At 51.4% G+C, this 12,871-nt stretch overlaps 7 protein-coding genes across 7 annotated transcripts; 4 read left to right on the top strand and 3 right to left on the bottom strand.

The window, feature by feature from the left end:
* Positions 1 to 1,908: 1,908 nt before the first annotated feature.
* Positions 1,909 to 3,192, top strand: CC77DRAFT_1061589 (hypothetical protein; the record flags this gene model as incomplete). The annotated part of the gene is made up of 3 exons (XM_018528450.1): positions 1,909 to 2,074; positions 2,220 to 2,999; positions 3,050 to 3,192. The coding sequence occupies 3 exons, from the start codon at positions 1,909 to 1,911 to the stop codon at positions 3,190 to 3,192; spliced, it is 1,089 nt and encodes a 362-aa protein (XP_018385537.1).
* An 870-nt stretch (positions 3,193 to 4,062) lies between these two features.
* Positions 4,063 to 4,484, bottom strand: CC77DRAFT_1031374 (hypothetical protein; the record flags this gene model as incomplete). The annotated part of the gene is made up of 3 exons (XM_018526661.1): positions 4,063 to 4,143; positions 4,265 to 4,342; positions 4,395 to 4,484. The coding sequence occupies 3 exons, from the start codon at positions 4,482 to 4,484 to the stop codon at positions 4,063 to 4,065; spliced, it is 249 nt and encodes an 82-aa protein (XP_018385536.1).
* Positions 4,485 to 4,842: 358 nt separating this feature from the next.
* CC77DRAFT_1020655 (hypothetical protein) lies at positions 4,843 to 5,489 on the top strand. The gene is made up of 2 exons (XM_018525098.1): positions 4,843 to 4,998; positions 5,066 to 5,489. Exons 1-2 carry the CDS (start codon positions 4,909 to 4,911, stop codon positions 5,402 to 5,404), a joined length of 429 nt encoding a protein of 142 aa, XP_018385535.1. The 5' UTR covers positions 4,843 to 4,908; the 3' UTR covers positions 5,405 to 5,489.
* Positions 5,490 to 5,692: 203 nt separating this feature from the next.
* Positions 5,693 to 6,692, top strand: CC77DRAFT_1061586 (DUF814-domain-containing protein; the record flags this gene model as incomplete). Its single annotated transcript, XM_018528449.1, has 4 exons — positions 5,693 to 5,765; positions 5,843 to 6,114; positions 6,192 to 6,341; positions 6,546 to 6,692. 4 exons carry the CDS (start codon positions 5,693 to 5,695, stop codon positions 6,690 to 6,692), a joined length of 642 nt encoding a protein of 213 aa, XP_018385534.1.
* On the bottom strand, positions 6,661 to 7,514 carry CC77DRAFT_98248 (DUF1763-domain-containing protein). Its single transcript, XM_018536118.1, has 2 exons — positions 6,955 to 7,514; positions 6,661 to 6,897 (listed from the first exon to the last, which is right to left on the bottom strand). The coding sequence occupies exons 1-2, from the start codon at positions 7,239 to 7,241 to the stop codon at positions 6,777 to 6,779; spliced, it is 408 nt and encodes a 135-aa protein (XP_018385533.1). The 5' UTR covers positions 7,242 to 7,514; the 3' UTR covers positions 6,661 to 6,776.
* On the top strand, positions 7,358 to 9,843 carry CC77DRAFT_1095008 (hypothetical protein; the record flags this gene model as incomplete). The annotated part of the gene is made up of 5 exons (XM_018529771.1): positions 7,358 to 7,735; positions 7,789 to 7,908; positions 7,962 to 8,818; positions 8,867 to 8,948; positions 9,031 to 9,843. The coding sequence occupies exons 1-5, from the start codon at positions 7,589 to 7,591 to the stop codon at positions 9,841 to 9,843; spliced, it is 2,019 nt and encodes a 672-aa protein (XP_018385532.1). The 5' UTR covers positions 7,358 to 7,588.
* Positions 9,844 to 10,204: 361 nt separating this feature from the next.
* Positions 10,205 to 12,458, bottom strand: CC77DRAFT_1020651 (glycoside hydrolase). The gene has a single exon (XM_018525097.1). The coding sequence runs from the start codon at positions 12,357 to 12,359 to the stop codon at positions 10,290 to 10,292; it is 2,070 nt and encodes a 689-aa protein (XP_018385531.1). The 5' UTR covers positions 12,360 to 12,458; the 3' UTR covers positions 10,205 to 10,289.
* Positions 12,459 to 12,871: the final 413 nt, after the last annotated feature.

Below are 12,871 nucleotides of genomic sequence, written 5' to 3'. Positions count from 1 at the left end.
TTTCGAACACACGGTTCACGCTGTCTGTAGGATCGTCCGCATGTTAACGTCAAACAAGCCTTTGTTCTCCATTGTCCAACGGGCTTACTCTTACCCTGTGGAGAAGGCGACGCGTGTTTACGCAACGCATGCATGCAATGCCTCAGGCGAAGTGATCTGAGGCTGCAACTGGATGACTGATGTGGAGTAGATGACCAGATGTGGAGAGCACACACGTCAGATCGCAGCATTGTTAGGCCAAGCCGGGGACCAAAGGATAATGTATACAATGTGGTTGGCTGGCAGGTAGGATATGATGCGCGATATGCGGGAGTTTTGTAGAGGGATCTAGGCCGGATTTTGAAAGCTGAATTGTGGAGTTGAGGGCTGTTGGTTGGAGAGGTGTATGTTAGTAACACCTCGAGACCTCATCACGAGGAAGCGCTTATCGCACTAAGTCGCGATACTTGCCAGTAGTGGACCGGGGAGGCTGGCATTCTGCTGGCGAGTGGGTGGTGTTTGTGAAGAGACGAGATATGCAGAAAGCACGCCTTTAGTGTAGACAACGTGCGCATCCCACGCCTGTATCACGATACTCGATCTTGACAAACGCCCGTTCGGCGTCCAGCACGCAACGCGCAAGCAAGCAAAGTGGGTCCATTTGTATCGTCAATCGAAAGCAGGGGGTGCTATGCAAGGCCTGGGCAAACGAACGTGAAACGAACTACGGTAATACAAGACGCATGCCTGCGCAGTCTCAGCCTGTCCGCTTTGACGCGGAGGGCGGCGTTTGAGATTGATGCACGAGTGGCCAAGAGCGGGTTGGAGGGGTTGTGAAGGGTAAGCGCAAGCGAGCCCAGGCGCGGGAGTCGCATGACGAAGATGGAGTGACGGCTGTCATCATGACAGATGTTAAGTATCAAGCGAATTGCAGATGGTAGATATGATCTAGGGCGAGAGGATAGTACTACATGAATTGGAATAAGCATGGTCCGAAAAAGCACATTAGCTCCAACGACTATCGTATTTGCCAAAGCGCACCCTAGAGATGTTCGCCGTGGCCTGTAGCAACGTGCCATCAAAACAAAAGATGGTGTATCTCTTTTGGCCGTGCGACCACACAAAAAGAACAAGCTTCTTCGCAGAGGCCGTATTTTGCATGTCTGCCGTTTTCTGGATAGCCGCTTGTACAAACTCGAGCTAGAAAAATAGAAACAACCACACCTCCATCAAAAACCAACACAAAGACTCACACGCGCAGCAACACGGATCCGCAGACTATCCATATCCAACCCCCGCCACACCGCTCTCGCCGATGAATGCATCCCATGATCCAGATCTGTTTGGATGCAGAGCTGTTGTTGGCCCTCAAGCGTCTTATCTCTATTGCAGCCCCCAGCCAATAGCCGTCGCAGGCACTTGTCTTTGCAGCTGAAGCAGCGCAGACAAGGGGTCCAAGAGTGAGCTCAGGGTGGGCCTGTGAAGATCGTCGTCGCAGCCGGGCAGCGCCTCGACTCCTGCGCTTCGCTCCCACCCGCACGTACGCAACCAAGGAATGCACGGAACGTACCATGACATGGCTTGTGCGTTTGTGTTGGACCCGCTTCGTGCGAAAGAAGACCCCGTTGACGCGGGAAAATCGTGTAGTGAAAGGATCTGTGTTATAGTTGTCTTGGCTTGTAAGCCAATACTTTAACGCACGTTTTCCCACTTGTTCGCGATCTGGATTTTTTGCGGTTGTCTGGCTCTGCTTCTAGCCTCTAACCTTTCCACATCTACGTACCACAGTCCCCGACGTGCTTCCCACCTTACTTCATTTAATTACTCTGTCTTCCCTTTCCTGGCTGGTCCGCCCACGTGTTTGACATACGCTTGTATATGTAATCGAATTTCGGAAAGCATTGAGCCTCGGATTGTTTTATAAGAAGGATGCGTCGCCAACTTCCCCCAAGTCATCTCAAGGTCCCGCCTGGTCCCCATGCCTTTCCAAGACAACACTTTTTGGGTCAGGATACGGTTGTTGTAAACCATTACTCCGGAATTGAAAAGGCCATTCCTGCCATACCGTCTTTACCGGGATTTAGGACAAGTGCTGGTATGTTTGGTTTTATTTTATTTTCTCCGGGAGTGTTGATGGTCGTGTGCTTGGTTGCCGCGACTGGGGTTGTGATGTCAACCATGCAGCAACATAGACGCGCGAGATACTTAGGTACGAATACGAGCTAACGCGCGAACAACAGCATTCTTAACGTCGCTGAGCGCAAATCTCAGAATTGATCCTGATCTGCCCTCGCCGTTGCCAACACCTACGTCGTTTCGATTGAACAACTTCTGCCAAGAGGTTCCTTCCACGTCGCTATCCTACTCAACATTACCCGCGCAGTACAACCCGTACCCCTCGCCTGCCGAGTCTCAAGCCATGTCGACGGCCGAAGCAAACGCACCGGCTAAGCCGCCCACAGACGAGCTGCCGCAACTCTCCACCTACACTGCCGAGACAGAGGATGATCGCATTGAGGGCTTGCGCTTGGTAGCAGATTCGGTCGCACAACAACGTCAGGTCGCAAGCAAGGTCATGCTGTTTCACCCCATTTCGCTAGCCGCTTACTTCGCTATTGTCGCCATTGCGGCTCAACTCACACTACGCTGGTACGAGGACAAACTGATGCTTCTCACGACCATTGGAGGTATCTCGATGACCTTCCTTATCTTTATTCGATGGATGACTGGTGGTTACATTGGCATGGCCGAGGAAATCAACATGGAGTGGCTGGGCGATGACAGGCTCATCGTAGTGAAGTGGGGTGAGGACGTCATTGGATCCTTGGTATTGGGTTGGGCCGATAATGATGCCGCAAAGAAACGTGGCCGGAGAAGGAGGGGCAAGGCCGTTGTGCGCGCTTGGACTGTACAGTTGAAGTATCGCGGCAAGGGCGTTGGCGAAGGTCTTCTGGAGGAAGCTGTCAAGGTTGCGGGAGAGCGAGGTGCAGATGGCATTGTCTTCGATGCTGACCATGCCAGTAAGTGCACACCTACTCATAGTCCCAGGCCACTGCTAACAGTACACCAGACTCCAAGCGCGTTCTCCCTGCCGTCTTTAATGGCTTCATCAACAAACAAGATGCCAAAGCTGAGAAGGCCCTACAAAAAGTTGCAGATGCGAAGGGCAACTTTCGCCAGCGTCAAAGCTCTCCCACCTGGGGCAGCAGGTAGACACATGCTACACATTTCATTTTGTTTAGGCCAGCAGGTGGTGTTCTGTCTTCACTTCATCGCGGCGACGAGTTTCTTTTGGAAGATACCCCATTCCTCTCGTTGATGATACCCCGAACGATCGTTATCGTTGCTAGCATCAAGTTTTCTGTACTTGCTTTTTCATGTTCCTATTTCGGCATCGAGTCCCTGTCATCATCACCATACAGACCATACATCAGAGTCATAATAGACGATACAACGGCCCTTTGTTGATAGAATACAATGACGATATCTAGCAGAATTAGTTGCATAACGCTCAACTCCGCTGCCCTGGTGACTTGCGTCCCGCCTGAAGCTGAATAGATTAATATTCACTGATATGCATTGCATACCCGACTGTTCCGCGCGACCTCCACAAACCTTGTGGTTGTAATCCGGGCTGTCCTTATCGCGGCATCCCTCTCGATCCACGAACAAGTGAGAAAACAGGCCGCATGCACTGATAACGGTGCATAACCTTTCGATATCAGCACCTTGGCGTCAGATTCCGGTTCGTTGGTAGATTTGCCCCGCGTTGCTCGCTACTGCCCCTCCATGTACAAGGGGAGATTAGGCTTTCCAGGCTTTCCGTCAAGGTTGCATGATGCATGCAAGCGGACCCGGAGACGATGGCTTAGCCCAGCGCCAATGTCTGGGTAGGTTGGCTGCTACGATGATAACGGCCCAAGCTCAACACAAGACAAATGATACCATAGGCACTATTGATTGACTGCTCCTGTTCGCTCCTTCATCGGCCTGCAAGTGCATGTGAAGCTGCGCAACAGGTTGCACGGTACCGCCCGTGTAAAGCTGCACAGGAACAGTTTCGGACTCCGAACCTGCTCGGGCTCAACGCGCGGCTGCACCAGCCTCTGTATCACCGTCAACTGAACTCGCTGGATACTCCTCGCGCAACTGCAGTATGACTTTCTGTGCCACAGTCAGTATATTTGGCGGTCGCGCAGAGCAGGCCGCGACTTCAACGCAACAGTGCGAACCGCGCGCGAGGCGATCTGCTGTTACACCTTGCTGTGCCGTACTGGGTACGTACCGCTAATGCCTCCGGGTTCGCGCCGTTTTCGATGAGCGATACGCAGTATGACAACTGCTGGCGATCAAGATGAGTATTCTAGGGCTAATGTCAGGTATCAGGCGCTTCCTTCAGGCGCAGTGTTTCGTACTAGCAATGTTGCGATTTCATGAAGAATATCGATGACTTCACGAGCGGCCTTCCGACGGGCGTCAGCTGATGATTGCTCGGCTGCTGGCATCTTTGGTGTTCGATATGATGCTTGGCCTTTTTGATTGCACAGGCGTATAACTTTAGGAGTTGTCTGTTTGTTTACGTCGCTGCGAGATTGTGTGGTGAAAGTCGCGTCTCCACACGCGCTTTCCGCACGTGAGTTCCGCACGTGATTTCTTGGCGTCTCTGCCTCTCAGGTACTCTATCGGAAAGTCGGAATCCTCGTCTCTTTGACACCAAAACATAGTTGTGACATCAGCATCATCATGACGCAGACGGTCCACTGGTGCTCAGGCGCAATAGAAGAGCTACAAAATGGAAGCTCGCGTGCTTGTTGTAGGATCTTTTTATAGCTAACACGCAGCTTCATTTGACCTCTTGAACGACTTCAAGCTTCATAGCATTTACGTTCCTCTAACTAGTCTCGTCGATTACAACTCAGATCAGACATTATGGCATCAGACCCGCACCAAGGAGGCCGTCTTGAGGACATGGCCGCAAAGGGCACTTCGATTCCTGGTGACGCTGGAAAGATGAACGTGGTAAGCTTCTACACCTGTTTCGCGGACTATATTTCAGTGTAAGGCCTGTGTACTGATAGGAGTTCAGGTCTCACCTTCTTCTCACCCAGATCAGACCCATACAAATATCGCACACGCAGCGGATAATGCGTTCGATATCCCACGCAGTGTCAACGACCGCGGACAGACAGGCGAGGTCATGACCGGCACTGGTGACCAGTTGCCATCAAGTGTGGAGAAGAAGAACCTAGACGACGCAAACTTTGACCCTAGAGCAAAGGGTCACGACCAATATGCGAAGCACGCCCGACAGGATAATCCTATGGATAGCTTGAAGCATGGTGCTGGCGACCATAATGTAGAGGCTGCACCGGGTGAAGAGGAAGAGAGTCAGGATGCGCTTCTGAACAAGAGAGGCGCGCAGTAGGTGTTGAAAGAAGCTGCAACTCTAATGTATATACTGTACGATTTCACGACCGAATAAAAGCCAAGAGGCTTGAAATTAACTCCATTACGAACACCTACTCCCAAGAGGTCTCGCCACTGTGATATGTTGCATGCTTTGAGCTTTGGATCCTGAGGCTGGAGCGCGGCTCAATTACCTATGAATACCCCGCTAGACCCCACACGTGCTTGCTAAATTCACGACCCTAGCAACTCTCTGACTTGCTATTTGACACTGGCCCTCGACATCTAGAAACATACTCTTAGCACGATGGTGTACTATTTCTCTTCCAACACTGTGTCCCCATCTGCCTTCATCTACGTGGGCAAGGACAAGGTTGAGAGTACGTGCATTTCGGTCCGCTGTTGCACTTTCAAAGGGTCAAACAGCTGCAGCTCCACATACTAACTGGGTGAACAGATGAAGAGCTTATCAAATACGGCTGGGATGAGGATGTCTGGTTCCACGCAGACAACCTGTCATCAGCACATATCTACGTCCGATTACCCGAGGGCGAAGATTGGGAGAAGATGACCAAAGAGCTGCTGGTGGACTGCGCCCAACTGACCAAGGCCAACAGTATTGAGGGTAACAAGAAAGATAACGTCACGATTGTATATACGCCTTGGAGCAACCTGAAGAAGGATGGCAGCATGGCTGTGGGCCAGGTTGGGTTCAAGGATCAGCGAAAGGTAGGCACGTCCAAGATTTGTAGAATGTTTCTTGGCTTGATGACTACTTGAATCTCAGCATACTGACATCAGATCAGGTTAAGCGCATACACGTGGAGCAGCGAGAGAATCCTATTGTCAACCGTCTTAACAAGACCAAAGTTGAAAAATTCCCCGATCTGAGAGAAGAGCGAGAAGCAAGGCGGGCTGAGTTGAGGAAACGAGACCAGGGTGCTCTGCAGGCCAAGGTATGTATGCTCTCAAGCTTTTTCCACCATTCTACTTTACGTTTCTTTTTGTCACGTAAGCTTTTATACGTCTTTTTACTCTCGTGGTCTGTCATGTCATATACAATCTCTGACGCACTATACCCCCCGTCACCCATACTCATCGGTCATCCCTCGCCCAATTGCCTCGAAAAACGGTACGAAACCGAAACTAACGGAACGTAGCGTAAGGAGGAGGCCCGTATAGCCAAGGAGCGCAAGGAGCTCGCATGGCGGAGAGATCATGCCTACGACGATGTCATGACAGAGGAGAATCTGGAGGAGAACACCAACGAGAACCGCGATGAAAACTTCCTCGATGACTTCATGTAAGCGCCTTGTCGTATCTGTGCGTCCCGCATACCACGGGGTGCGACAATGGCTGTATCGGAATGATCTCAGCCTAGTGGGGTCGCCTCAACTGGGATCGCGAACAGTCATGGCTGGAAGGCATAGTCCCATGCTCTCGTTTAGCATGCGGATGTTGTGATTGAAAGTGTCGTACACGGTGGTCTTAATCTCGATCTCGTCGCGCGTTCTGGGAAGCGTCAGCTACGCGGCATTGAAGATGGAGCAGAACAGGCTGGCTGCGTACAGGTTTTTTGGGATATGCTTTAAGCGACCTCCGGTGTCTTGTACATGCCATACGAACATCAGGTTTTTCACTATCTTGTGTTCCAAGCCACTCTCTTTGGTCGCATACTGCAGGAATTCGAGCGTGTTGCGGATTCTCTGTGGCTCATAGTCGGCAGCGGACCCCTTGCGAAAGGCTAAGCGAATGCGGTCGCGCAATGTATACCGAGCCGGCTTCGAGAACTGGATGGCCCTCAGACTATGCCGGTACAGGTGTCTATACGCGTGAACGATTGCTTGTTGCGACATGTTCGAGTATGGCGATTGCGATCAGTCTCAGGCCTCGGATCATGCGGTGCCGGAGAAAGGTATCGCCGGCGTTGATTACCGCCGCCCATGTTCCAACCTCGCCCACTCTCCTCACTCACCAACACGTACAACCCAACACTCCGCCTGTGCCTCTGCATCGACTGGGGTTTGTAGACACGCAATCTGGATTCGTTCTGGACAATTGCACGCCATCGTGACTGCTACGCTTGCCGTATTAATCACTAATCACGCCGCATCAAGGCCACATAGGGTGCTCCGTCATCCAGTAGCGCCACATTGCCCTGATCCGCTGTGGGATCTATGCAAATCATTTGAAAACCACCGCCATGACCAGAGTATATCATGCGCGTCCGCAACAGGCGCCGCAGCGCAGCGGTACGCTTGACCAGTCGCGCGCCGCTGTCAAGAAGAAGAAGCCCTACAAGATCTTATTAGAGGCGGTAACACAAGAGAAGAAAAAGCTACATTCCATTGTCCGTCGACGACACGGTTCAATCGTCCTGCAACACCACTAACTGTAGAATAGCTAACATACGCGTCCAACGCCCCCACTGGCTTCGGCTTCATCCCAGCCGGTCACCCAGAGTTCACCGAGTGGTGCAAAGAACAGTGTCGACAGCGCAACCTTGATGTGCATGTTGTCTCTGTGAGTGTCTCGCTTCCCTCAAGCCAATTGGCCGTTTACTAACAACCTCGCAGGCCAAGCCGAAGAACAAAACCCACTCCGACCCCGAGAAGTTATCCCATCACGTCCATCGAGTCGGACACCATTTTCCTATCCACATCATCGAGCTTGCATGCAGCAAATTCGGGTACATCTATGATGAGAGACGCGGTCTGCGAAAAGACAAAGAAGGCGAGAGGACTAACTGGATTGCCCAAGAGTTTGAAGACTATTCTTCGCGACAAGTACAGCACGGCCATCCCGCTACTGAAAAGGAGACCAAGGGTTATATTCATAACGCCGTTCGAGAGATGTTTCCCAAGATTCCAGAGGCGGATCTGCAAGCCATTGTTTCGCATGCATTCGAGGAAGGGACAAACCGGGTAGGTAATGCCAAGGAACTTTCGTTGGCTCGTAGAGTGCAACTCGCCGTTGTAGCGCACATCCGTCACACATATACAGACTATGATAAGCTTCTCAAGACCGATGGCTGGTCGGAAGCCCGCAGCCAGGTCGAGAAGGTTTCTCTTGCAAAACTCAAAGAGTGGCGAGACGAAGATGGCAAGCAGAGCGACGAGCTTGAAGAAACCTTTCGCGAAGTCATTGTTCTTGATGATGATGACGATGCAAGCAGCGATGAGTCTATGTCTACGCCCGACGAGCGGGAGCAAAGCATGGAAATTGTATCCAGTCGTGCTACTGCGCGAGATTTACAGCCCGAGTCACATGCTGACTACCTGCGTGTGGATGCACATGATATGAGGCGAGCACCAAGGAGAACCATTGTCCTTTCGCGCTACCCTCCACCTCCACAGGCTGCTGGTTCGTCTGGCCCTTTGCATTCCCAGTCGCAGCAGCCTTTCCAACCAGCTCGAACAAGGACCATCGACCCGTAAGTGCAGACGACAGCTAACACCCGAATCCGTACTCACAATTATAGACGAGCGAGACCAGCCGAGACTGGTCAGAACCTGAAAAGTGCGCAGCCGATCGTCCGTGAGATCAACGGCCAACTGTACCAAGTGAGTGTTCGAAAGTCAAGCTCCACAAGCAGGAGACAATGGTATCCCAATTTCCGCCCTTTTCCCAAGCTAACACACATAGCTCCAACCTATCAAAGAAACTCGTGGTGCTCCAAGGTCACAGTATGATCCTCCCATGCACGCAGCGCCGCGCCGCGTGCAAGAAGGTTATGTTCAGCCTCCATCACCTCGTCACAGTGCTTTTGACAGACCACCAGCGCACATAAGGCGCCCATCGGACCAAGATGTTGTGCTGCCTTCTGTTGAACCTGAAACAGTTGATTTGACATCTCCACATCGTGTTGTGGCGTCTCAGCACCCTGTCCGACACTACAATGCGAATGCCGCCAGGCCATACAATGAGGTGCCGTCACCAAAGCGAAAAGCACTCCCTTCTTTTGCAAATGGCAGCGAGCATCATGCCGAACCATATACCAAGCGCTTAAGGCCTGTATATCGTGAGGACGTGCACTCTCTGAACTACTATGATGGCCCAGCGGAGTTTCATTCGAGCAAGCGTATGGCGCCCAGCAATGGGCTAAGGGCACCGCCCAGGGAGCAAGTTGTTGATCTAACCACCAGTTCTTACCATATGCCTACTAACGGCGGCAGAGGCTACGATGTACCTCCACGCTCATTTGCGGCGGCTGATCCTTGTGGACATGCATATGCTCCTGGACCACCTCACCGAATGTCTGTGCATGAGATGAGGGGTGCACAGTATGATGTTCCCACTGTTCAGCCATCTCGTGCTTACATGCCTGACAACAGGGTGTATGAGAGACGCGCTCCTCCAAACCATGACTACATTCCCTTCCGAGAAGACCAGCAGCCACGTCGTCTTGAGGAAGAGAGTGCGCGGTACTTGAGAAGTGGTGTACGATATGGTGGTTGAGTCGTTTGACATGCATCAGTAGCAGGATGGGCGGAGTTTTATGGCTTTCCTACGGACGATACCCCTTTCCTTCCTTTTTGTCGCGCATTCCGGAGCCCTGCATATTGGAGACTACCCGTTTCCTGTCACTTGGACTTTTCATTTCGCACGACTCGTTAGCGACCTCAGCGTCTTGTTATTCTGCGTTACCAGGTGGATCATGCCCATTGCAGAGCATTATCGATCGATTATCGTACGCCAGTATGACCTTGCAAGACACATGCCGGTCATGAATGGTTCGCCAACAATTGCACAGTCGAAGCTATGTCTTGGATTAAAACGAAATCATGTATAGATAGCACGAAGGCACAAGAGTGTCTGTAAAAGAAACGACGTTACGTAACTATTGCTTGTCTTCAACTGAGTGAATTCCCACATGTATCTACATGGTCACCTAATCTTTGCAATTACTTGTGCATTTGCGCATACTTCTCCATGACGCGTTCAACCACTTTCTTCACCTCTGTAGCATCCAATTTCTCCTTGCGGTCAGGAGTGTACACTCCATTGACCTCTTGCTCAATGTCTGTAAGCTGTGTGTACACAAATCCACAGCAATGCCCTCCATCGACGATTCCCGTCATCATTTTTTCGATGCGCTTGAGCAGGTCCTTGGGGTCAGTAGCAGTGGTGTAGCCCCAGTCCCTCGTCCTATCCTCTTCTCCACCCGCAGCCGCTCGTGCGATATTTACTCCACCAAACTCTGTGCATATAACTGGTGCACCAGGGGTGTGTTTGGACCCTGGATCGCAAAGGCTTTCAATGGGTGCAAGGAACGTTGGTCGATTTGATTGCTTCTTCATGATACCCTCCAAGGTCGAGCAAGTCTTGGTAAGCTCGTCCGCATCAGCGTAATCGTGAAACGTAGTCAGATCCGTCATGACATGCTCCCAGCCACAGTTGTCATTGATGGGTCGAGTCGAGTCCAGCACCTTGGTCGCATAGTACAGACTCCTGATGTGATCCCTCTGCTGCTTGCTTGTATGCAGATCAGTGTACGCCCACGACTCGTTGACTGGCGTCCAAGCGACTACACAAGGGTGATTGCGATCCCGCAGGACCGCTTCCCGCCATTCTTGATCCATGCGCTCTACATAGGCTTCGGAGAATGCGTATGCGTTTGCCATTTCGCCCCAGACCAATAAACCAAGGCGGTCGGCCCAGTAGTGGAACAATGGGTCTTCGACTTTTTGGTGCTTGCGGCATCCATTAAAACCCATCTTCTTGGTCAATTCGATATCTAGCTTCAGTGCGTAGGAGGATGGAGGTGTCATGAAAGTTTCAGGCCAATAGCCTTGGTCGAGGAAGAGCGCTTGGAAGTAGGGGCGGTTGTTAAGGCGGAAGGTAGAGTTGTCCCAGTGCAGGGAGCGCATGCCAGCTGTTGTGTGGACTTTATCAATGATCCTGTCTTCGCTGTCGTACAAACGGATGGTAAGGTCGTAGAGTGTTGGGTGCTCCGGAGACCAGAGGGCTAGGTTGTTGAGCCATGCTGTCGGGTCGGAAAGTGGAGCGGTAGATATAAGGCTTGCCGGCAGTTGTGAAGCCTGTGATTCAGATAGCCGCATGTTGGTATTCAGTGACGCGGTGTCTGAGTCCCGTGGCAAGTCAATCTTCCCTGTCTTGCTGACGGATACGCCTGCTAGGCTAGCTTCGAGCTCTACACTATACGCATGCCCAGCAGGCCGTCCAAGGATCTTGATACTGGCTTCCAGCTTGCCACTCTCGATTTCGTTACTCTTGAATAGCGTGCCTGTACTTGCATCTCCAATCGCCACCACAGGCACTGACTCAAGCCACACGCTTTGCCAGATGCCGCCGCTGGGTGTGTAGAAGATACTCTCCGGCTGAGCTTTCCAATACTGCTTTCCACGCGGCTGTGTCAAGTCGTGCGCAGAATCGAACACCCGAATGGTGAGTCTCTGAGTCTTCTCCGTCGTAAATGCATCGGTGATATCAATGTCAAAAGGGACATGTCCGCCACGATGACCACCAAAGAAGCGCCCATTGAGCCAGACCTTGGCTTCGTAGTCGACAGCTCCAAATCTCAGCAACACACGATTGCCAGCTGCCTTCTCTCCTGTGGTTCTCAAATCCTCTACAACCCTCTCGTACCACAACACCTCATGCACACCTTTCTCTTCGATCCCAGAGGCAGGACACTGGAAAACGTACGGTACCTGGATACTTCTCTTCTGATGCACAGTATGATCGTTCTTGAACTGATTCCCCTGTAATAACTCTTGAGTTCCAGCAGCGATCTTGGCCGTAATACTATGGGCTTCGGTGTTTTCGGTGCTATTTGTGTTGGTGGGGTTGACGGTGATTTTATCTGGGAGATTGGTCAAATGCCATCCTTGGTTTAATCCAACATCGTTGTCGTCGAAGAGGAAAGACCAGGGGCCGTTGAGAGATGTCCATGTTAGGTCTTCGCGAAGGAAGTCTGGTCTGGGGTAGGAAGGTGGGGTTGTGATTGGCATGTTGGTTCTGCGGTTTCTTGGATGGTGTGGACAGTTGTAGGAAGATGAAACGCTGGTTAGATTGAAGACGTGTTATAAAAGTTAGCATTCACGTGAACCTGATGCAGTGAGGTGGAGGTGTGGAGAGATAGACTGGGTCGAGTGAGCACCAAGCTCGATCGGGACTAGACGATTGAGCGTTCGTAACGCAAGCTCTATCTTACTCTATCTCCTTCGTCGCTTGTTCGACTTCTGGAAAATTATGGTTCGAATGGGCAGACATTCTCAGAGACAAGAAGTTGTCGACATACACAAAGAATCAAATTTAGCAGATCCTTGTTTCCTCCACCAATATCCAGTTACAGGTCGACAACGACAAAGGTTCCGCAATTATCACACGATAACATATCTGGTACACTATCTTCCCGCATAGTGTACATATTCTTCGTACACCTGGTATTGCCTGCTCAGATTCTTGCAGCATCGTGACCAAAAGCTGCGGGATAACGTCTCCTGCCTCCCCAGATCTTGAA

Source organism: Alternaria alternata (genome assembly GCF_001642055.1).
Source record: "Alternaria alternata strain SRC1lrK2f unplaced genomic scaffold CC77scaffold_11, whole genome shotgun sequence".
NCBI lineage: Eukaryota > Fungi > Ascomycota > Dothideomycetes > Pleosporales > Pleosporaceae > Alternaria > Alternaria alternata.
Note: the sequence above shows the minus strand (reverse complement) of the source record. Positions and strands in the feature narration are given on the sequence as shown.

What these genes read in the sequence shown, in the direction of transcription:
- CC77DRAFT_1020655 (XM_018525098.1), top strand. Translation starts at nt 4,909, where the DNA reads ATGGCATCAGACCCGCACCAAGGAGGCCGTCTTGAGGACATGGCCGCA. An exon ending in ACGCTGGAAAGATGAACGTG is followed by an intron (nt 4,999 to 5,065) that starts GTAAGCTTCTAC and finishes ATAGGAGTTCAG; the next exon opens with GTCTCACCTTCTTCTCACCC.
- CC77DRAFT_98248 (XM_018536118.1), bottom strand. Translation starts at nt 7,241, where the DNA reads ATGTCGCAACAAGCAATCGTTCACGCGTATAGACACCTGTACCGGCAT. An exon ending in AAGCATATCCCAAAAAACCT is followed by an intron (nt 6,898 to 6,954) that starts GTACGCAGCCAG and finishes GACGCTTCCCAG; the next exon opens with AACGCGCGACGAGATCGAGA.
- CC77DRAFT_1020651 (XM_018525097.1), bottom strand. Translation starts at nt 12,359, where the DNA reads ATGCCAATCACAACCCCACCTTCCTACCCCAGACCAGACTTCCTTCGC.